Source organism: Clupea harengus, chromosome 25 (assembly GCF_900700415.2).
Source record: "Clupea harengus chromosome 25, Ch_v2.0.2, whole genome shotgun sequence".
In the NCBI taxonomy this organism is placed as follows: Eukaryota; Metazoa; Chordata; class Actinopteri; order Clupeiformes; family Clupeidae; genus Clupea; species Clupea harengus.
This window is the reverse complement of record NC_045176.1, coordinates 13,452,534-13,475,378: the sequence shown is the minus strand read 5'-3', so window position 1 is coordinate 13,475,378 and position 22,845 is coordinate 13,452,534. Positions and strand designations below refer to the sequence as shown.

At 42.2% G+C, this 22,845-nt stretch overlaps 2 protein-coding genes across 5 annotated transcripts in view; both read left to right on the top strand.

Annotated features, from left to right (window-relative positions):
• tnr (tenascin R (restrictin, janusin)) overlaps nt 1-9,273 on the top strand; it is a 101,390-nt gene extending 92,117 nt beyond the window's left edge. For all 3 annotated transcript variants that reach the window (XM_012825734.3, XM_031563315.2, XM_031563314.2), the window contains 5 exons: nt 342-493; nt 770-866; nt 4,228-4,389; nt 4,713-4,876; nt 5,651-9,273. In XM_012825734.3, coding sequence (XP_012681188.2) covers nt 342-493; nt 770-866; nt 4,228-4,389; nt 4,713-4,876; nt 5,651-5,770 — 695 coding nt within the window. In that variant the 3' untranslated portion in view covers nt 5,771-9,273. The remainder of the gene's footprint in view (nt 1-341; nt 494-769; nt 867-4,227; nt 4,390-4,712; nt 4,877-5,650) is intronic.
• A 1,395-nt stretch (nt 9,274-10,668) lies between these two features.
• Nucleotides 10,669-20,982, top strand: LOC105898966 (uncharacterized protein KIAA0040). Of its 2 annotated transcripts, none has more exons than XM_031563179.2 (2): nt 10,669-10,934; nt 19,771-20,982. In XM_031563179.2, the coding sequence occupies exon 2, from the start codon at nt 20,428-20,430 to the stop codon at nt 20,737-20,739; it is 312 nt and encodes a 103-aa protein (XP_031419039.1). In that variant the 5' UTR covers nt 10,669-10,934; nt 19,771-20,427; the 3' UTR covers nt 20,740-20,982. The 2 variants fall into 2 exon arrangements, with proteins under 2 accessions (XP_031419039.1, XP_031419038.1); XM_031563178.2 differs by lacking the exon at nt 10,669-10,934 and adding an exon at nt 17,141-17,426.
• The last annotated feature ends 1,863 nt before the right edge of the window (nt 20,983-22,845 follow it).

The window sequence follows — 22,845 nt, the reverse complement described above, 5'->3', positions numbered from 1 at the left end:
GAGAATGGTAAACACATGAGTCAAGTAGCTATACTCCCCCTAAAAGACGATGCTGTTTGTTTTTCTTGTCCTCATTACTTTTTGATATTGTTCACTGGAGTGTTTTCAATGCATAATTCAGAGCCGCTGTTCTTGTCATGTTCACCCACAAACACTCCTCCCCCAGTGTAAGCAAACAGCGCCATGTAAATACATGTACCTCCAAACTACACCAGGGCCCAATCAATGGGCTCTTAACCAACACATTAATTGAATCATCGGCTTCTTGCAGAGTTGCCTGAATGCTTGAGCTTTCCAGTAAATGCAAGTGCAGCTTCTAACCACTTCCTGCCCTGCCACAGGAAACCGTCTGTTTGCCACCCCGCAGAACTGCGCCCAACACCTGCTGAATGGGGAAACCCTGAGCGGCGTCTACACCATCTACATCAACAGGGACCCTAGCCAGGGGGTGCAGGTCTACTGCGACATGACCACCGATGGCGGGGGCTGGCTTGTAAGTCCCCGCTCCCCCCACCGCACTGAAGTGGCTCACATAATACATGGTGCACTTGTGACCCCACACTTACATTTCATACCACCACTTGATATTTCAGAAGAGCAATTGGTTCAAATGTTTTGGATCAGGGAATAGTGTACATATTAGTATGAGTAATATAAGTGAAATGCTTTGCATTCATATGAATGACACCCTTCAATGTTAGGTTGGTCATCTCTGTAATGTTGCATGGCATCGTTTAACCAAGCTTTTTTGGTGGATGTTGAACTTCAGGTCTTTCAGCGACGCCAGAATGGCCTGACTGATTTCTCTAGGAAATGGAGTGACTACCGGAGCGGTTTTGGCAACCAGGAGGACGAGTTTTGGCTAGGTGAGAGGATGTGTTTAGTGGAGATGTGGTATGTCTGGTATGTCCTCTATGTCTACCATGGGCAGATATCTTTCCAGGCTGACATGGCTTCCTAAATAATTTGATGGGAAGAAAGGTTCAAAATACTAAATCCAGTCATGTGGTAGCACAGAATCTCAGTTCCTACGTCCTCTTCTCGAAGAAAAACTCCCCGATGGTCATTTCAGGCCATGGGCACTGGGGACAGACTCAGAGGCAGGTTCTGAAATGAACAGAGGTCCCTCATTATACAGCTGTGCCCAGTATCCCACACTCTCCTTATCTAACATTCAGCAGGCTTCACACTTCTCCTTACATATACCACTCTCTCTCTCTCTCTCTCTCTCTCCCTCTCTCTCTCTCTCTCTCTTTCTCTCTCTCTCTCTCTCTCTCTCTCTCTCTTTCTCTCTCTATCTCTATTTCTCTTTATCTCTCTCTCTCTCTCTTTCTCTCTCTCTCTCTCTCTCTCTCTTTCTCTCTCTATCTCTATTTCTCTCTATCTCTATCTCTCTCTCTGTCTGTATATTTGTGTGTGTGCTTGTGGGTGTGGGTGTTTGTGTGTGCGCATGCACCTGTGTGTGTATTTGTGTGTGTGTGTGTGTGTGTGGGTGTGGGTGTGGGTGTGGGTGTGGGTGTGGGTGTGGGTGTTTGTGTGTGCGCATGCACCTGTGTGTGTATTTGTGTGTGTGTGTGTGTGTGTGTGTGTGTTTGTCCATTAATTTGTGTCAATAGGTCCATGCCTATCAGTAATGAAGTGTGTCCAGCTTTGAAATCCAATTTTCTTCAAGTGTTTATTGTTTTGAGGGAAATATCCAATTTCATACAAAACAATTCCTCCCTTCCCTACACCTCTGCGCTTTGGATATGTCCCCCCAAAGTGCATTACAAACCTCCAAACACATTCATTAGAAATTAACACCATCTTCATGACCCAGTTTTAAGGGCTTTGTTTTGTCTTGGTGATAAAAAGAATGAATGAATATCATTAGGTTATTTTTTGTTTATTTTATTCTCTTCGATATCAGAGTGTGAACATCAATGGGATGTTTTTGTTTATTTCCTATTTCTACTTGAAAGAAATGACAGAAGACTATGAATCCTCAGGAGGATCGATGATCCTTCACTAGTGTTGTGCAGTCATACTCTGTCTTTGCGCATGGATAGACATTGGATACATGGCCAGGGCTAGAATCGAACTTAAACTTGCTTAAAATAAAGGGGGTGTATATAATAATATCATGGCTTTTGAGAAATCGTGAATTCAGGATTTGAACAGCAGACTGTTTATAAGCTAGCTCAAAGTCCCAGAGTTCACAAACTGGGACAGAGAAAAAAAAAAAAAAAAAAAGAAAAAAGCCTGTCTGTCAAGTAGCACTTCATCCAGAGCACAAAGCAATCTTGCTAGAGACACACAGAAAAAAGCACTCCATGTTGTCAAGCATTCAGTGTACCAGTCAAACGTGACCTGGCTCTCCTAGTCAAATATTTTCTCTCCCCAATCTTGCAATTGATAAATCAAACATGAATCTCTTAACCCTCCTATTATGTTTGGGGTCAATTTGACCCCATTCAATGTTTAACGTCTCTAAATAAATGTTTGACATCATTTTTTTTGCTTCATATTTAATGACTTTTCCTAATTTAATGGGGACAACTGGGTAAAGACAAAATTAACATGATGATATGTTTTCAACATCCTGTACACATACTTTACGCATAGGTGTTGTTTGGGGTCAATTTGACCCCAGGCTGTTTTAATTGTATAAAATATACAAGAAATATCAACTTTTTTCATCACATTGTTACTTTTCTTGATAAAAGAAATAGTTTTTTACTCCAAATGTTATAGATAGCAACAATATGTACTTAGAAATAATATGAAGCCATAAAAACACCAGAAGGATATCTCTTTCCAATTTTAGGTCAATCAGTGAGATTTTATGGGGATCTGCATATTTCTCCATAGTTGTGTAACATGTATTCTGGATGTATAAAGAGGGTGGGTGGGGGTATTGTTTTATTTTTAAGGGCTATTTAGGTAGTCAACAAACAAACCTAAAGTACCTGACACAAAAACTTGGGTAAAAAAAAAGAATTATAATAATTTTTTGGAGGTTTAAATTGCTGGGGTCAAATTGACCCCAAGCATAATAGATGTGGGTAAAATTTGAACATAATAGGAGGGTTAAGCACGCTACGCACCGTCATCACTGCCGGCGTGTGGTTCAGAGCAAGTGATGCAATCTGTGTAGATATGACTCCTCTTTGAGTTCCTCTTAACCCTTTTCTCAAGAGGTTTCAAGCCTTTAAATCACAATGCTATCACATCGCATTGCTATAACATCAGGCCAAACTGATGCAGATGATTGGTATTCCTCTGAAAGTGGAGGTCATATTGTTTCCATATGCAGCAGTAAACACAAAGTGCTTCAGTGTTGAAAATCATTATAATGCAATACATTCCCCCAGCTCCGTGACCTGCTGCTGTGTAAATAATGGTCAATTTAAGGAAACAGTCAATGGTCCATTGCAAGTAAGTTTGCTGGTTGAGATGATTATCGTGTTTTAATTTTCTCCCTCATTTCTTCTGAATTCAGGAGTAGGTCATATAATCATAGGAGATTATACCAAAGGATATTCTGTATAATACTGAAGTGATTAACACAGCCTCCCGATACAGTTTTTAATCCTTTATAATTAAGCCAATGTGAAATCGGTGGTATCAGTCTCAGGCTATGTGATAGTCCACTTTTGCACTGTAAATGAGGTTTCACACTGTGTTTTACAAATCTTATTACAGCTATCGTTTCTCTCCCATCACTATGGGCCTGGCTTTGTAATGTTGATTTCTATCTCATGCGCTGTCACACCACCACAGCTCAGTTCCTTGAAGTGAGGGCAAGTTTATGCCCATCCCCTGCATTGCAGATCTGCTTGACAGATATGGAAAATTCCCTAAATCCCATCACTACTTATCAGTGAACATCTAGAACATGACAGAATTATTTTTCTGGAAAAAAAGAGAGAAATTAGGGTTCTCTTCTTCTTATAGCCCAGTTTGTCACATCTTGGGAGGATGTGATGTAATCTGCTGGGTTTTGGTTCTTATCGTCACTGCTTGTCCAGAGATGGACTGACTGACAGGAAAATGCCTTGACATCTCATGGCATGTTCTTATCAGCACGCAGCACATGTTTCATTGGGGGGGATTCAGAGGATGAGAGTTTGTGTCATGGATGGCCAGGGATGCAGAGCCGATGTGCTTGTTGAAGTGTGAGATAGGCGGTATCGCTTGTCTCCATGGACACAGCTGAGTTGGGTCTCTTTTTTCCCCCCAATCCAGGCTTGGACAACATTCAGAGGATTTCTTCTCAAGGACGCTACGAGCTGCGGATTGACATGAAAGATGGGCAGGAGTCCGTGTATGCCACCTACGATAAGTTTGTCCTCGGGGACGCCAGGAGCCTCTACAAACTGAGGATAGGGGAGTACAACGGCACAGCAGGTAACGGGAGAGTGTGTCCAGCTGAAAAAGCTTTATGGAAGTGGCAGTCTGGATTGGATTGGATTCTTGCCTGCATGCCTGTACTTTTACTTAAAATGAATTGCTATGTAACGCAATGTCTATTTGATCAGCACTACCACTGTGCTACCCTCACAGCTCCTAAATAAAGGATGTTTGACATAGCTCTGGGATTTTTTAAGGCTGATGGTCAAGGAGACATTTTGGTATATAACCATATATGACTAATCAAACAGCCACTGTGAGAGAAAAAAAACTGGATTAGAGAAACTAAGTCTGAAAGCAACTTGTCTCTATGATTCCAGGGGACTCTCTCACCTACCACCAGGGTCGACCCTTCTCCACTAAGGACAGGGACAATGACATTGCCGTGACAAACTGTGCCCTCTCCTACAAAGGGGCCTGGTGGTACAAGAACTGCCACAGGGCCAACCTCAACGGCAAATACGGGGAGTCCAGACACAGTCAGGTGAGCACAGACCTTTCCCAGCTAGCTCCTCGGGGTGCACACTGCAGGCGTTAGGTCAACTGCCAAAATACAGAAAAAAACGGGAAGAGGAAAGCGCAGCAAAGACAAGGCACCTCCTGTAAGCTTTATGGGTTTTGTGTTATGGGTGTGGCTGGTATATTCTCACACCTCTCTTCTCAAAAGCAATGTTATCCTTAATGCTCCACACCTGGGCAATGCCACTTGTCACTTGTGTGTGATTTGTGCTGTGGTCATGTTCGTAGAAATTGAGCAGATTTCGTCAGTGATTCAACAGTGAGTTCAAGCGTGTCAGGGAAAGTGCTGTGAGCTAATGCATAATGAAATACTGAGCAGATCTAATTTTGACACGATGAGATCTGCACTGTGTGAATGAATATAAATAAGACAGAGCATCTCTCTCTCTCTCTCTTTCGGTCCCAGAATCAGATGATCTCTCTCTCTCTCTCTCTCTCTCTCTCTCTCTCAGTCTGAATTCATTTAATCTCACTGTGATGTAACATAAGTCAATAGAGTCATACATCAATGTCTGGGGGATAACAATAATGAGCTCTGTGGAAAATTCTTCAACTTAGTTTCTCTCAGCAAGCCTCATTGCAGTAACTTGTGTCTTAAGGGGATCTTAACGGAGAGTAGCCACCCTTTATGAAATATTCAGATGGTTAAGATTATATTCATAATCTGTGTCTATCATTTCAAACTGTTCAAACTGACCCTGTTCATTCCATGTCTGATTGCCCATTCTGTTCCTTGCAGGGTATTAACTGGTACCACTGGAAAGGACATGAGTTCTCCATCCCTTTCGTCGAGATGAAGATGCGGCCATTTAACTACCGAAGCATAAGTGGAAAGCGAAGGCGGTCCACCCCTTTATAATCCCCCATACCCTTATCCCCTAACCCCTGCCCCTCGTCTTGCTGGCTGTCCCTATTTGTACACAGGCTGGGAGAAGGATAGGTAAAGCTACGGCATTAATCTACAAACGATGAAAAGAAGACACCACCGTCCCTAGGAGAGCTGTAGTCTTAAGGCCGTTTCTTTGATGTAAAACAGGTAGTGCTATTGGGGAGATGTGAGGGCATCAGAGGTGCTACTCACACACCACAAATGCCCTCAAGAAAAATAAATCTATCTATCTATATATATATATATATATATATATATATACATTCTAGCAACATCATAAGCAAGAAAAATCAGAGAAGCTGTTATTTTTTTCCTGTTTGAGAGAAAAAGAGACTTTAACAAAACAAACAAAAAAAAACATAATGCCCTTAAGATGCCTCTATTTTTATAACTGATATTGTAACTGAATACATGTGATCACAACACAAAGCTTAGTCTTCTTTTAGTCAAATTAGTGACCATTGTTTGAATTGAATGCCCTCTGACCAGCCATTGTAGATTTGCATTCATTATGAATGGGAAATGACTTTGTAGGCCCAGTTTTGCTTTATTATTTATAACTCTTAGTTTGTATTATGTAATTACACAACTGTAAAACCCTGAATTGGTAAAATGAGAAATGTATACAGTCCTTAAGGGTAATGTGAGAAAATGTTAATTGCGCAAGGAAAGGGTTCCTTCTTGATCCCATTTCTCTTTTGTTGCTTACAGAAGAGCCAAAGATGTGCATTAGAGCAATGTACAAAAACTTTGACAAAAGTGTCACTCACTCGACATTTTATTGGCTAAAATGTAACAGATTTCTTTGGATTATTTCAAATAAATACACCTATGAATGACCCTTATCAAAGTAATCGTATAATGCCCATAAAATATTCATTTATACTTTGACCATCTACATTCAGACCCTAACCACATCATAGTTATACATGTCAGTTGTTCAGTAAATGGTATTTTGTGCTTTATTTATTATTTCCGAAAGGTGCTTTGTTACTCCACTTTTTTTGTGCGTTTACTGGATATACCATAGATTGCAATAGGTTATTGTTATTGACCACCAAGAAATCTGTCCGAAACAACACAAGCCCTCTTCTGTATCCGTATCCATTTCAACATATTTGAAAAGCAAGGCTTATAGAGAGTAAGGTGTCCCTACAAACACCAACTGCAAGTTTGCATCCTACCCATGCCTTTACGTGGTTTAATGTTCATATTCCTTTCAACTTGAAATGGTCAGTAACTCCATGTTCAAGTGTGTCAGTAACTCCAAGTTCCAGTGTGTCAGTAACTCCAAGCTCCAGTGTGTCTTTTAGATTATTTCCATGTGCTAAAAGTCATTGGGAGCACCGGGAAGAGTTGAATCGGTCTTGTAGCGTCGTTTCCTGTTTGTTTAGAAGAAGACTAAGGCAGAAGCAAGCACTTTGAAGCTTTGACACGTCTCGAGCACCACTCTAACCGCCCTGACTTATGCGGAGTCAGTCGCACAAGGCGCAAACTGTTTGCATGCCAACGGTATGATTAATTGTCACCAGCGCAACTGCGAAAATGTGTCATGATAATGTCTGCAGAAGGAAAGTGGTTTGTTTTCTTCTCTGGAACAAATTGACCAGATAGGAAGTGACACGTGACAGGCAGCCTCAGAGCGACCTCTGACAGGAGTGGCTATCCCTCGAACGAGTTCTTATTTTAAAAGCTAGACTAGAATGTGTATTTACTCAGTAGATTGCCTTTGCCTCAATGTAGTTTGTACAGGAGATGGAGATATGGCTTTATGGAGAATTGTAGATGGAAGACTGTAACAGATGCAATGTCCCTTTGTGCTTACTGATAAGTGATGTATTTCATGTTTACTCACACAATGTGACTTTACCTCAAGATCTATAACATTTCGCATTTGACACCTACATGTATATGTCTACATTACTGATAACCACTTTATTTAAAGTCTGAATATATTTCATAATCTTCTAACAAACAATCATGTAACTGAAACCATGCAAGTCATGCTTTAACGTCTAAGGAAACTACACACTTCCTCTTTCAAGTGCTGACCTGCAGACCTTATTTTGTTTTCCTGTTTGTTCATGTGTTTGCTTTCAATGGAAAGGCAACTGTATTTAATCACAGTTGCAGAGAGAGGTGACAGATAATGCACAGAAAATAAAAAAGGCAAGGGAGAAGTCCATAATTAACAGTAATGCGTGCAAACATACAGAACGTGAACCGTCTTAAAATTAGACCCATTTAAGTTTGAATGTTGTTCTGCTTTCATTTTATATATGCAGATTCTGCAGTATAATGACTGACATTTGTTCAGCTATGCCCTGTTCGAGAGTCATTTAGATAGATGGAATTCGGGGAAGCGCTCCCCCCATAACCCCCCCCACACACACACACACACACACACACACACACACACACACACACACACACACGCACACACACACTCCTTCTGTCTTTCGCCATCTCTCCCATTCGGCAATGCTGGGGAATTGCAACAATGGCCCCATATGTTGCTCGGGTCCCTCTGTGAATTTAGATGGCACAGTTCACTGAGCACTAGTTTACTGACAAGCTCTCTACTAATAAGGTTGGAAGCTGGTCTGTGATGTCTTCATTCCTCACAGCCAAACGCAGACCGCCTTCAGATGGATGGCACGGGCCTGGCACTTAGTCCCCCATGGATATGTGATAAAGCCTTAACACGGCATATTAGATCATTCAAATTGAAATTGTTGCGGACAGTGAGAGGAGGCACAGAAGATAATCAATACTGCACCAGTTAATGTATTTATAACTCCAGGTGGAAAGTTAGATTAGTAGTGCTTGGGCATTTAATGTTCCAAAATGATTGAAAGGAGTCCTCAAAGATAGTTGGAGACCTGTTTTCTTCGTCTTTTTTTTCTGTTTCACTTTAAATATAGGAACACTGCAGATTTCGTTCCATTATTTATTTGCTCAGCATATGGTAGAAGCATTTCCAAGCCTCCCCGCTTGGCTGTCTTTCCCATCCCCTTAACCATTCACAAGTCACACTTTATCATACTAACAGTCTGAAATGTGTGTCAGGCAGATCACTTGGATATCCACGTGCCCCGCATCCCTCACAGTAGCTGCTCAGCTGTAACCTTTTTACTTTCTGTTTGCCAATTTGTTCTCTAAACTGTTTTTGCCTACATGTTGCAATTACAGACATTCACAGTTTGGAACAGAATTTTGGAATGAATGTGGAAATCCTTTACCTCTTTTACCTCTATGGTTCTCAGCATCCCCAGAGATATGAATATTGCATGCCATGAAGATGCTGACAATGTGAAAAGGGGTTCGGGAGGCTCTTTTGCTGTGACAGAGTTCTGTTGGATAACCTTGAACATTAATGCTATGGATCAGATTAGTTCTAGTTTGGCATAAATGTGCTGTATAGTTCCTTTTTTAATACATTTTCTACATATTAATAAAATATTCCAAAACAATTCTCCCTTCTCGTGTCATGATTCTCAGTTTCATTTTTACTTGTCTGAGGACATTGCAGTAAATGTATGGGAAAGTTTTATGAGTCCATCTCTTCCTCTTTCTCTGTTTCTCCATTTCAGGCCCATCTTAGCTCTGGTTAGGTTTCAATCATGGAGTAGAACAGCAACACTCATAAGAGCAGTGGATAGCAAACACAGGAAATGAGCACGTCCCACCCACACCCAGCATCTTATTTATAACCTTCATATATCTTCATAAGTCCCCCTCTCCCCCTTTCTCTCTCTTTCTGTCTCTCTCTTTATCTCTCTCTCTCTCTTTATCTCTCTCTCTCTCTTTCTCTCTTTCTCCCTCCCACTTTCTGACTCTCTTTCTCTTTCTCTCTCTCTCTCTCTCTTTATCTCTCTCTCTCTTCCTCCCCCCCTCTCTCTTTCTGTCTCTCTCCCTCTCTTCCTCCCTCCCCCCTCTCTCTCCGTCTCTCTCTTTCTCTCTTTCTCTCTCTCTCTCTCTCTCTTGATCTCTAAAATGAGTCCAAAAACTCGAACATATAATCCCATGAGGCAAGAGTACATGGCACATTAAGGTGTATGCATTTCAAATGATCCTGTTAATTCCAATTTCCATTTTTTTCCTTTTTTTTTTGCAATGGGTTCAAAACACAGTCTCAGGCTTGTCAGTTCACACTGTAATGCTTTATTTGGGGCTCTGTCATATCTCTTCACACCTTGCAGTCTGAGAAAAATAACACATGTTCTTTCGAGAGCTGGAGCAAGCTATTAAGCAATGCAGGGAGGATGTTTCAGCCCCAACAAAATCAGCAACTATCAAGCAAAGCACTGTGCTATAGGTCCGATCTGAAGGGCTTGGAATACTCTAGCCTTAAAAGATTCGCTTGTCTCAGTAATGCTGGAGGCAAACCACACTGACTATGATGTAAAACCACAGAAGGTAGCCCAAGGTCAACACAAGTTCAAGGGGTAAAGTTCCCACGGGTTCAAGCCATGGAGCCCCCCCACACACACACACACACACACACACACACATACTGACAGCCCAGTGCTTCCATTAAACCCTCATTACTGTCCTCACTCCCAGCGTCCTTCTTATAACACGCTGAGCCGCAGATTAGAGCCATTGCTGGGATATTTATACACCGGGGCCCGTGAGCGTAACAAGCATCACACAAACATTCTCCCTGGCTGGGTCTTAGACGCTCAGCGCGACACATGCCAATACAGTTTACGATGAACCTTTTCCCGATGTAAGCCCCCTTCCCCTGTGCGGGCTGTCGGGCGGAGTTTGATCTGAGGCAGCAAGGCACACCAACTCCCATCCAGCTCATCCAACCCAACCTCCCACCCCCCCCCCCCCCCCCCGCCCCGCCACTCTTCCACCCCCCGACTCTTTACAAGCCACTGGGCGCACAGAACTAATCAGCCCTGACACGTGAATGGGAGGCAGCACGGCTGCCTGTGGGAGGACTGGCTAATGAGAGCGCAAACACCAGAGACGCCATACAAAAAAACAGGGGGCAGAGAAGAGAAAACATAATACATAGAGGAAGAACTGTTGCAACCTTTGGTGACAGGATAAAACAAGAAGCATGCAGGGCCATTTGGTCAGAATGCACCGCACCACCCCGTGAAGTTGCTGGCGATTTGAGGTAAGACTTCACTTGAGACACATACACTGAGCGCTCGATATGCATGCACTCAACTCGAATATAGGACAATGCATGTCACTAATGTCACAGTGACATGCTTTACTTTGATGCTTTGTGGTTTCTGTAGTGTGGCGAATTTACTGAATGAACAGATTGACATAGATGTAACATCACCACCTCAGCCCGAGTAATGTTGAAACATTTTGAAAGTCTTTCAGACAAATTCTGAAGTGAGTGACAAAGTTGTTAAAAGCTATATGTTGGAAAGCACATGTAAATTGGTTTTCAATGAAATCCCTGGGTTAATCAAGTACAGCAAATAATTCCAGTAACAAGTTGACGGTGGCACTCTGGTCATAAGTTTAACAGTAACATGTCATAAACGTGTCACAACTTTTAAATACTGTCATCAGTTCTCAGAACAGATGTTTTCAATGGGATGAATGTGTCATGTCTACACATAGCTACAATAGATCTGATTATCTCTACCGCCAGACAGCTTTTTATCATGTGACTCTTTATTGTGAGAGCTGCCCTGATTCACCAAGAAATGATAACTCACTCACACTTTCATATCAATGGACTGTCACAACCATCATGACAACAAATGATACGGTATATTACGATACAGTATAGGACACCCGTCATGACATGTTTATGGCATGGGCATGTCAATGTTATGACGTGACGGAAGCTTCAAATGTCACTCCAATCATCTGTGTAACTGTGATGACAATTTTTTTTTTTTTTGGCTGCCGTAGATAACATAATGGACGTCAGACTGGACTCTTCTGGCTCCACTGACACATAAAAGACCTGATTATCACCTGATGGCTCTCTTCAAGTGCTATCTTTGCAAAGCAATATGCCCAAGACAGAGATAAATCAGAGAGCAATATTTTAAAGCAATTATTCAACTATACTTAGGGTAGTATTTGTGACTGCAATGCAGATTGATGTTATTTTCCGACGCTGTTCACATGAGGACAAGAAGCTGCCTATTACTTCTCCCTCATGTGCCACTGCCACTAGGCATCAACTGCCACTAGGCCCACTCTGGTTCCGTGCCTCTCTAAACCCTGCTTGACTGTGTTGCATTTGGCACAGTGACTGAGGAATGTTTTTTGTAGGGCACAGTACGGGTCATCTCAGGAGAATAGGAATGCGCCCCCGATCGCACAGCCCTGGGGCGGGGGGGGGGGGGGGGGCACACTGTGAAAGCGGTGGATCTTTTCAGTCTCTTCAGCCGTGATGCACTAGCTGCTCTCAGGCGCTTCAGCACGCAGCCTTGCCACTGCTCCTGTGTTTGGGCTCACTGGTTGGCTCGGTGGGGCTTTTGTTCCTTTCTGTCAGGTCTGTGGCACCGAGTACATCATCTGCTAAAGTGTCTCTTAAGGCTACAGACCTTGTTGTTTAAGTAAGTCATGTTACTCTAGGTCCAGGAGGCCTTTTCTTTTGAAGGGACGTATTATCTTTGGCTCTCTGGTTCTCTTTGGATGGGATCCAAAGCATCTTACTGCCCATATGAAAACCTCTCTCTCTCTCTCTCTCTCTCTCTCTCTCTGTCTCTCTCTCCCTGTCCCTTTCTCTCTCTCTCTCTCTCTGTCTCTGGTAGTCAGCTTGGTTTTATGTCTGCTGGAGGGCTGTCACCAGGGAAATGAATTAGTGCTCATGCTATTCACTGATAATGGTTTATGTAGCACAAAGCAATTGTAGACTAATGTAAGTGAAGCAACAAAGCAATAATCTCATGTCAAGTGAGTGGCGACACATGGATTGGTATTCTGCTTAAGTTTGGCATGTTCTCAAAACAGGCAGTAAGATTAAATGGGCATTCAATATGAAATGTTATGGACATAGTTTAATAAAAAAAAAGGCATGTTTCTGCAGTCTCTAGTGCCCATCCATACTTTCACTATTCCCTTTCATGTTTCACCCAGGAGTGAACATTATTCTGACTATGAATATGTTGTTGGTCATGAAATATAAATTGACTCATAGCATTTTGTTCTGATGCAGCATTACAGTTTCCGTCATTTGGTCGACACATTCATCTACATATATGCAGGGCTAGTCTTGACTATAAAGGGGAAATCTGAGGTTACAATGGTAGCAAAAACACCAAAATGACAAATGAGGTTTCTTTAAAACATTTAATAAATGGCACATGACCGCTGTCTCATTCTGCTTTGAACGGTACACGGGCGATAATTAAATGGTTGCGATTTTTGAAAAGCAGTGTTTCATGAAGGGTAAGTACCTGTCGTGTTTAATTAATGACCTTGACTAGTGACTGGGACTTGAAATATGGGCACAATATTAAAGAATGACTCATTTAGAAAAGAAATAAAGTTAGTGAGGCTTCTCAAATGAATTGAGCATGAGACAGGTTTATTATAAATGCACTGAGCAGGAGAAGCCTTGGCTGTGTCAGCTTCCCTTTCCTGTAGCTCAGACTTTTATGATCAAACTTACAGCACATTTCTGTTTTTTTTTTGTATTATTTAGGTCAACATCACTTTTGTGAGAAGAGAGTGTCAATATAAAGAAACATTAAGGCTGCAGTGTCTGTTTGATCTTATCTTATAGGCGAGGTCACACTTCTCTTTCTGTAGTGCTGCATGCAAATATCCCAAGTCTCTACATTTAACCTGATAATAACACCTTGTATCATTGCATTCATGTTGTTGTGTCAATTTCAATTAATTACTATATCATTAAGATGCCAGTGGTAACATTTTAGTTTAGGACTATGTGAAAGTATAATCTCAAGTCGACAAAATCAGATGGCACTTGACTGAGGTGTTATGTCAACTTGACAACGAAGTTGGCAAAAGCACCGCACCAGTTCAAATCAGCCAGTATCAATGGTAATGAATATTGAATCATGTTAATTGTCATTAACTTACCTCTATCCTAAAGAGAAATGTTACCATTTCAACATCTCATTCCAAGAAACTGTAGCTAAGCTTACTGACTAAGATTAGGAGCAGCCTTCATCAAGATTAGCTACTGATGGATGTTGGGTGGGTGGTGGACGTAGGAGGACAGATTACAAAATCAGGAACTGTAACATGAAGCACTTTTGAACGGGTGATGTTTTCAACAACACACCTAATCATAGTCACTAAGTAATACATGCTGCAATAGGCATGTGAAATGACATGTCAAACTCAGTATTTTTCCACCTCTTAAAACATTTGAAAAGACAGAGCCTATCGCTTATATATAAATGCATTGTATTAATGACAAGCCAAAGTAAGTAAAAGGTTTCTATGTCTGTCTTGGTTTATGATCAATCTCCTACAAAAAGCTAAATGGAAATAGGGTCGGGGCACCACCATATAGGGCAGAACCCTTGCCATGTACACACAGGGCTGTCTTGAGTCCCTCCTTGTTTTCATAGCGCTGAGCTGATACATTTTATTACAGTGACTCACAGTCTCCTTTGCTTTTGCAACTGGTTAGCAACGAGAGGTCTGGACTATATTTGGCCTCTCACACACAGCCACCCGATCAACTTTTCGCTGAAAGTCAGACACACACACACACACACACACACAAAAATGGAGAACTGGCACAGGTCTTACACAATGGCTTACAGAGGAACAGAAAGGGTGCAAACTGAGGAGTGATCATCAGTTTGGATGGTGTTCAGTAAGAAAGAAAATAAATCAATGGAAAGGCACGTCTATCATTCGTCTATCAATGTGTAGTATTGTGCTTTTCACTTGATAAATATGATGGAACTCAGGTATCAGACTGAGAAACTGCTATTAGACAGCAGACTAGATGCTGTTCCATCTGAACAAGCTGGAGACAGATCTTTTTGTTTCAAAGACAGCTAGCAAAGAAAGACCCTTCCATATATCAGGTAAATGCCACCACATAAAAGAAAAGAGGGCCAAGGAAGTAACAACATCAAATGCTGTCATTAGTGTTGGTGACCGAAGGGGTACCATTGAATTGGATGGCTTTTTGTTTGGACAAAAGCTTGCTCATCATTCAGTGTGTCTTTGCCGTCTTTCAGTTTCACTGATTCACCATTAATGCTTATTGTTCTGAGATCAGTCTAACTACACTCCAACCCCTTATCAGTGTACATCTGTGTAATTACTGTGTGTTTGCTACAAATCACTATGGAGCTAAAACACTTCGGCTTTGATTAAAAAAATACTGAAAAATAGAACATTGAAACACTTTCAGGTTGATTTAGCTGAAACAGTCTTTCCCACGTTATTTCACATGAAATTTGGTGATATGCATACAGGGAACATTTCATCATCTTGCCTTGAACGTTGTGCTATAGCGTAGTGCCTAGCATAAACTACATATGTGCTGGTTGCAAATTACATAGACAAACAGTGTCTTGTCGGAAAACAGACGCCACTCTAAAACAATTTATTTTTTTAATCTGGCGATACATAATTCAGATCAGAGCCATGTCTCTCTGCATACTCTCTACATACTCGCAAATACACTCAGCAAGCAATAGAAAGCTATGGGGAGAACACAAACACCAGTCACCAGAGTAACCCGTTCACTTAGGGCACATTTCCACTCTGGGGTAAAACTCTAGGGCAAAGGATTTTAGATTGACAGGGCCCTCATTTAAAAAAAAATATTTATTTAAAAGATTGGCCATGACAAAATGTCATTGCAGCTCTTTTTTTCTACCAGAAGTAACATAATCAACCCCAATAATCTATATTTTCTGAGGTCGAAGTGGCATCTCGTTCCTGACTAACAGGGAGTTTTTCCTTGCCCCTGTTGCCATTGTGCTTGCAAAACACAAGCTCTGGGGCTCTGGGCTCTGCATGTAAAGCGCCTTGAGACAACTCAATTGTTCTGGCGCTATATAAATAAAATTGAATTGAAATTAAATTGAGTTTAAGGTTATCAGTTTGCAGATGACCATGTCACATCTGTCAACCCGCATATATGACATCAAAACATCTTTTCAGTGCCCAAATTGCCTCATTTTCCATACAAATATTCCAATGCTAATGTTCTGTTTTCAGGTAAGTTCTTTTTATTTTATCAATGCCATCTCTTTGACCATGACCTCAGAGTTGTCACCCCACATGCTCCTGCCTTGATGGTAAAGAGTGAGCTGTCAGACACACAGTAATCTCCAGCATGAACCAAAAAGCTTTCGTTTCTGCTTCTGCAAACTTCCTGTTAGGGTGAGAAGATGCGGTAGAGAAACCAGCTGAGAGACAGAGGAGTATCAAACCATGACCACTTGTTATGACAGGATGAGGCTGACATGACAGAACAGTAGAAATGATTGTTCACAGCTTAAAAGTACTGTATGTCCCATCATCAGCATAATGTCAGTCTGAAACATAACAGCCAGAACAAGTTCACAAAAGCACCTTTATGAGAGCTAACAAACATAGGATCCAGACAAATTATTTCTTTACCTCAGATATCATGCTAGGTGTATGGTGATGTTATGTAGCTGTGTTAACAGTAATCTTAAACAAAAGGGCTACCAATCACGTTGACTTTGTTCCAAGACACAACAGGCCTGACTCACAGGATAAGTCACATGCTCTATCAAGACTGAAATCAGTGACTATCACAATAAGGTGTCTGACAAAGGGTGAATGAGTAATCGTGGCTGTTTTTCGAACATTCACTAAGATTTGGACTGTCAAAGGACTGTCTATTTCCAAACCAAGGTACGCTAAGTACAATTATTTGTATGTATATACATACAGTATATATAGGAAAAGCCATTGTTGATAGACTTTATGTTTAATACATGTGAGTGTCCCAGCGTGGATCCATCGTTATGCTGTCCAGCCAGAAACGCTCCATTGATTTAGCCCTGCATGTAAGGAACATGTAAGAAACACAAAGCACAGCCGCTTTGACTATAGGCCAAAAGATTAATTAAATGTTGTGTCCTGAGGCCAAGGCTGCCTTTCACCTGAAGCATTGGTAATGATTGCTCTCCTTCTGACCTTCATGAAAACTGTGAAAACTCATCTTGTTTTTGAGGGACAAAGTTGTACCATTTCACTAGGCTATTAGTGATACACCCTCACCCATATTGGTCACACACACGCACACACACACACACACACACACACACACACACACACACACACACACACACACACACACACACATACACACAACACAAATGCACACACTCTATGTCTTTCTCTTTCTGTTCCACACACACATTCATACATGCACACTCACACCACTCTGTCACACACCCAAACCCTGCCCCCCTTCCTGTGACATCACTGGGAAGTTGTGTTTATAAAGTAGCCACAAGAATGCAGCGTGTTCGGCACAGTGGTTGCGCGGAGCGGACAGAGGGCTGTTTTCAGAAGCATGGCCAGAGAGGAGAGAGGACTAACTCAGTGACTCAGTGACTCAGTGACTAACTTACCGCTCAGGTGAAGAGGTGGATAGCAGTCCTGTCAGTGGATGCCTGCATGGATTGACATGCGGGGGCAAACAAAAACACTGGTAAGCCGCAAACGAACTTGCTAAAACATGTTCAAGTAGAGGGCAAGGTAAATAATATCATATGAATATAACTTTTGAAATGATGTTGAACTGCAGTTGTAATTCTTACCTTTACATATATTGTTTTATGTGTGTGTGTGTGTGTGTGTGTGTGTGTGTGTGTGTGTGTGTGTGTGTGTGTGTGTGTGTGTGTGTGTCAGTTGTTAGTTGGCTGACATTGAGCGGTTATGTTATTTGTAGTAACTGGAATATCTGTTGACAGTCAACAAAGGGATTAATGAGTACTAGAGCTGAAAATACTCTACATTTGAGTGGAAAACACCTCCCCGCATACATTAACTAGATTAGTATAAAACATGGGACATTAACTCTGCACAGAACGGATGTTTATAAGCATGGGAAAGGTATAATTAAATGTGGAATCAGTTCAAACAAACTGACAGATCATTACAAGTCACCAACATAGATGGTCTCTTTTTCCTCAGTCAAGCTCAAAGTAGCCTGTAGGCCTTAAACTTAAGATAAAATAGACAATGCCCTCTCTTGTGTCTTGAGAACATCATTACAAGTCACTTTTAAAGCTTTCAGGCCATATCACAATGTAGCAGACTGTTTTCCACATAAGCCATGTACTTAAACTAAACACTTCTTGCCTTTGTCATACACAAATATTGTTAAAACTAAATGAACTAGTCAATACATAACAGTTTTTTTATACAGGGCAGGAAGCTTCAGAAAATGTCTTAACTACTATGACCCAAGTCAGTAAGTTTTCTAGAAGTGTTGCATGGGGGTTGAGGTTCTTTAAATAGCAGTATGAGACTGATGCCATCAGAGAATGGTTCGGCCTCATCCTGGCTTTGTCTGAGGCCAAGAGACTCTTCCTGTTTACAGCTCCACTCTCACCCCTGTGCAAACTGTAAAAGAGGAAAAATGAAAGTTTTCTCTGTCTATATGTAATACTATGATATTAATAGAACCTTACAAACCTTACAGAAATATTATTCTCTTTGGAAAGAATTGTTGCTAGAAACTCCCTTGAGAAAGCTCTTCAAAGCCCCTTCAAAAGATGAAGTGAAACTAAGTTCGATTTACTGTCTTTTACAGATGATTGAGCAGATGTTCTCCTCGCTTCTACTTTTGTGTTTCTGTCAGATATGAAACACCCACACCCAAAAGCTCATGTATTATTTATCTTTAATTAAAATTACATACAACTCATAATTTTACAAGGCCAACGACTTCCCACCTCATTTTGAAACAATGGGTATCCAAATCACTCTTATGGATGAAGCTGTGGTTGTGTTTGATATCGCTGCAGTGCAGACGAAGGTATGAGAGTTAGCAGAGGCAACTAGCAGACTGTGATAATTGGGAGCCTGCCGGAACGTTCTCAGACTGAGCTCGGCAAATGGGGCGCGTTACAAATGCCAAAGAGCACGCGGCTGCGGCAAGGCTCTTCCTGTTAGGTGATGAGGGTTGAGGTAGTGCGGTTGATTGTGGCCAAAGCAATTTCACACTTGAACTAAAAGGTCAGAACAGAATGTAAACGTCAATCCCACAGATGCACATAATGTAGCATTACCATGCGTGGGAAGAAATCATTATTTCATTACTACCTCAGCGTATTTCCTCTTCCTGTGTCTTTCTTTTGTGCTCTTGCAAACCTTCATTTGCGTATTAGCCCATGGACAGACTTGGTGTACTTGTTCTTTCTGGTCTACGGCTTCTGTTCTTAGGGGTTGGGGTACTTCATGTCACTTAGCCAGTGACATTGTAAGTTCACCATTAAGTACAACGCAACAGTACAGGCATAACAAGAGTAAAGATCATCGATACATTGTACTTTCACAAAACTAGGTTTTTGGTTGGTGTTACAAGAGCTTGGTTATACAAAACCTTGCCCTTTCCCCCACAATCTGCTCAATTTAACTTGTTTGTGCAATGGAATATAGGACACATTGTCAAATCTAAACAGATGAAAAATGTAACTCAGGTCAGCTCAAATGACTCTGTAAATACTTCATGGTGGAGTGTTTTAGTGTGTATAAATCCAACGATTCTCGTGTTTTGAGATTATTGTGATATTGGTCTTGACTGATGGGACTTCCTTAGCAGAGCACATGAACAGAGTGAAGGCCTATGCTTTAAAAAAATAAATGAGCACAAGGCTAAATAAGACACTTTAAAGAGTGAAATGTACATCTGATGACTAGTTCACTGCACTCATTTCTCTCTCGACCCTCCTCTGTCTCACACACTCTCTCTCCTTTCCCCTCTCTCTCTACCTCCTCTCTCTCTTTTCTATCCTTCCCCTCCTCTGTCGTTCTCTCCTATCCCACAGAAATGTCCCCATTCCATCACATCTGTGTGACTCAGATCGGACAGGATTAAAATAGAGCTGGATTCTCCAGAGAGAGAGAGGAGAGAGAGCGAGAGTGACTGTGAGAGAGGAATCCACGCCGCGTAAACAGACCAGCCTCAACCTGTAGGCCCTGCTGACCGCCCCAAGGCGCAAGATCAGAATCGGCTAAGACAACCTCATGATTTCAAAGAAGCGCATTCCATAAACCATGCTTTGGTCGTCAGCCCCGGAGACTGGGTCCTCGGAGGGGCAAGGGAGGCACTTTTTGTGGAATTGAAAGCGTAATTGTGTGCATCAGATCTTCCAGCCCCTTTGCACTCAGTTCCCCTCCATACCCCTCTTCCTGCCTCAGAGAGAGATTTCCCCTCAGATGGGATGCACTGCCACATCAGAGGAGTTAACCCAATCCAGAGGTCAACACAAGCCTGAGAGCTGCATCGGGCCCAGATCAGACCCAAACTAAGGTTCTTCCCTGATAGGAAAATAAACCCCCCCTTTCATAGGATTTAATCAGATCTCCTGCCACTTTCTCTTCGGTGCAGCTGCTTGGTGCCTGGAGGACTCGGGTCGGGTCTGAACCCGGATCTGTGCATGAACTGGGTGGAGGTCTGAAGGGGACTCTGGGCTTGCGCTGCCATGCAGGAGGAAGTTTTAGGCTTTTTCACAGACCTCTGGACCACGGCCACCACCAAGCACGACGAGGGCATCTACAACACGGTGTGCCTGGTGGTGTTGCTGGCGCTGCCGTTGGTGGTGTTCCTCACCGCGCTGGTGGTGTGCTGCCACTGCTGCTGCTGTCGTCACGACTGTTGCTGTGGCGACGGCACGAACGGTCACAGGTCAGACAAGAGGAGGAACAAGAGCAGCAGCTCTAAAAACGAGGACTTATGGATTTCGGTTAAATCTGGACCCTTGACTCCTGACGTGGTGGGTTTGAGTATGGTGTAGAGGACACGTGTGTCCAACCTCAGGTCTGAGACAGACGTCTGGTCACCCTTCTGCTTCTTTTGTTTTCCTTGTTTTCCTCCTACATCTTGTTAAAAGGTACAAGTCATGGTACTGCATGAAACCGTGGGCCGAGAGATTGGACAATGAATGTGCCTGACTGAAGGAACTTTCATCCTCTGTGTGTGTGTGTGTGTGTGTGTGTGTGTGTGTGTGTGTGTGTGTGTGTGTGTGTGTGTGTGTGTGTGTGTGTGTGTGTGTGTGTGTGAGAGAGAGAGAGAGAGAGAGAGAGAGAGAGAGAGAGTATGATTGTAATGTAAAAACAGTATCGTTGTGTGACCCATCCTGATTACTTGGGATGATACTGAACATTCTAACAACATATCTCAGTTTCTGCCATGCTCAGGGTTGCAACCTACTACTACTACTGCTTTGCACTCCAACTGAAGATCTTTTACCGAACCTTTTTTTTTTTAAATAATGTATCACTGTCCTCAATACTGACAGGATAGTCAGGAAGTGTTCCCACGAGGGTCAGTGGGGATCATTTGCACTGGTGTAATTTTTAGATCATATCACAAAAGGCAAGGAACTATTTTACTGCTTTCAATTAATTTAATTAGTGACTCCAACTGGACTGTTTCAGTATTTAATTAGAAGATATCGAGCTGTGAGCTTATCATCACCATAGGAACAATGGAGTTGGAATAAATCAAAGCAAACAGTCCTAGTACAAACAGTATGAGCAATATCATGATTACATGAATTACTATGGAATATTCGAGATGGAGAATAACTCTCTCATATCCATTTGGATTGTCATACCACTCTGAGAGTGTAGCACAGATCAGACTGGACCACATCATCATATGGGTGGTTAAAATGTATTTTGAACTAGCTGCATATTATAATTTATAACACATAAGGACTCCTGGCAACTAGAATACATTATGATGAGGTCATAGAGAGACTTGTGTTAGTTTTCACTTTAGCAAATCAGCTCTCAACTGTGGATTTATGTCTGCTTACTAAGTTACTGAAAGACTGTGCTAGTGACTGGTTCATCATGGGAAAATGTGTGCGTGTGTGTGTGTGTGTGTGTGTGTGTGTGTGTGTGTGTGTGTGTGTGTGTGTGTGTGTGTGTGTGTGTGTGTGTGTGTGTGTGTGTGTGTCCCTCCCAATTTCACCATCTGCAATGGCACTGCTTTGAACACTCCAATTATGCACAACACGTTTTGTTCTGGGTGTCTTTCATCCAGTATAAACATGCTGAACCAACAATATACTGACTGTGTGCTTTGGCCAAAACTAGCTGCTGCATGAAGACCTTTTGTCTGTTACAATATCTTTTCAGAAAGGCAGTACAAAATAAAGTATTTTTTCTGATGTTATGACTCTTGGAGAGATTTCATTACACAAAGCCAAATGGGATTGAAACAAGATTGCACACCCTTTCCCAGAGTATATGTTTTCTGTCACTCTCTTGATATAGCTTGACAAGACACTTCTTTTCAATTTCCATTTCCTCACCGTGTTTAATTTTGCCTGTGATAAACTCTGTCTTACCTATATCTAGGACTTGACACATTGTACACTTACATGCCAGGTGTACAGGAGTATAGTTCATGCAGGTTTATGCACTGACAGAAACATATTTTATGTGCAGTAAGGTTTTTTTTTTTTTATTCCTACTGGGGCCACGCCCTGCTTTAGAGGCCACCTCACCCAACCACAGGCACAGGCACAGGCCCAGACATCCAGGGGAATGCTGAGGACTCACAGGGGAAAATCTCCCCAGGCAGCGAGCCGTTCGTCCAGCCCTGTGACGTGAGGCGGCCCTGGCCCTGCCCCTCTCCACCCAGACAAACGGCCCTTGTTCCTGCCGGCGCTCTGTCTGACTGGGGCTCGGGAGATGGGGCGGGGAGAGGACACGCAACAAACCCCTTTCAAAAGCGGTGCTTCAGTCCGTGGCTAACAAGCAGTGAGTCACCCAGTGTAGGTGAAAGGAGCGTTTGGGGCTCTGGTAGAGGGCTGTCCGCTGGCAATGGTTCAGACAGGCCCTCCCATGCCACAAATTGGAAACAGAATATCCAGTGATCTCCATTTCTC

What these genes read in the sequence shown, in the direction of transcription:
- LOC105898966 (XM_031563179.2), top strand. Translation starts at nt 20,428, where the DNA reads ATGCAGGAGGAAGTTTTAGGCTTTTTCACAGACCTCTGGACCACGGCC.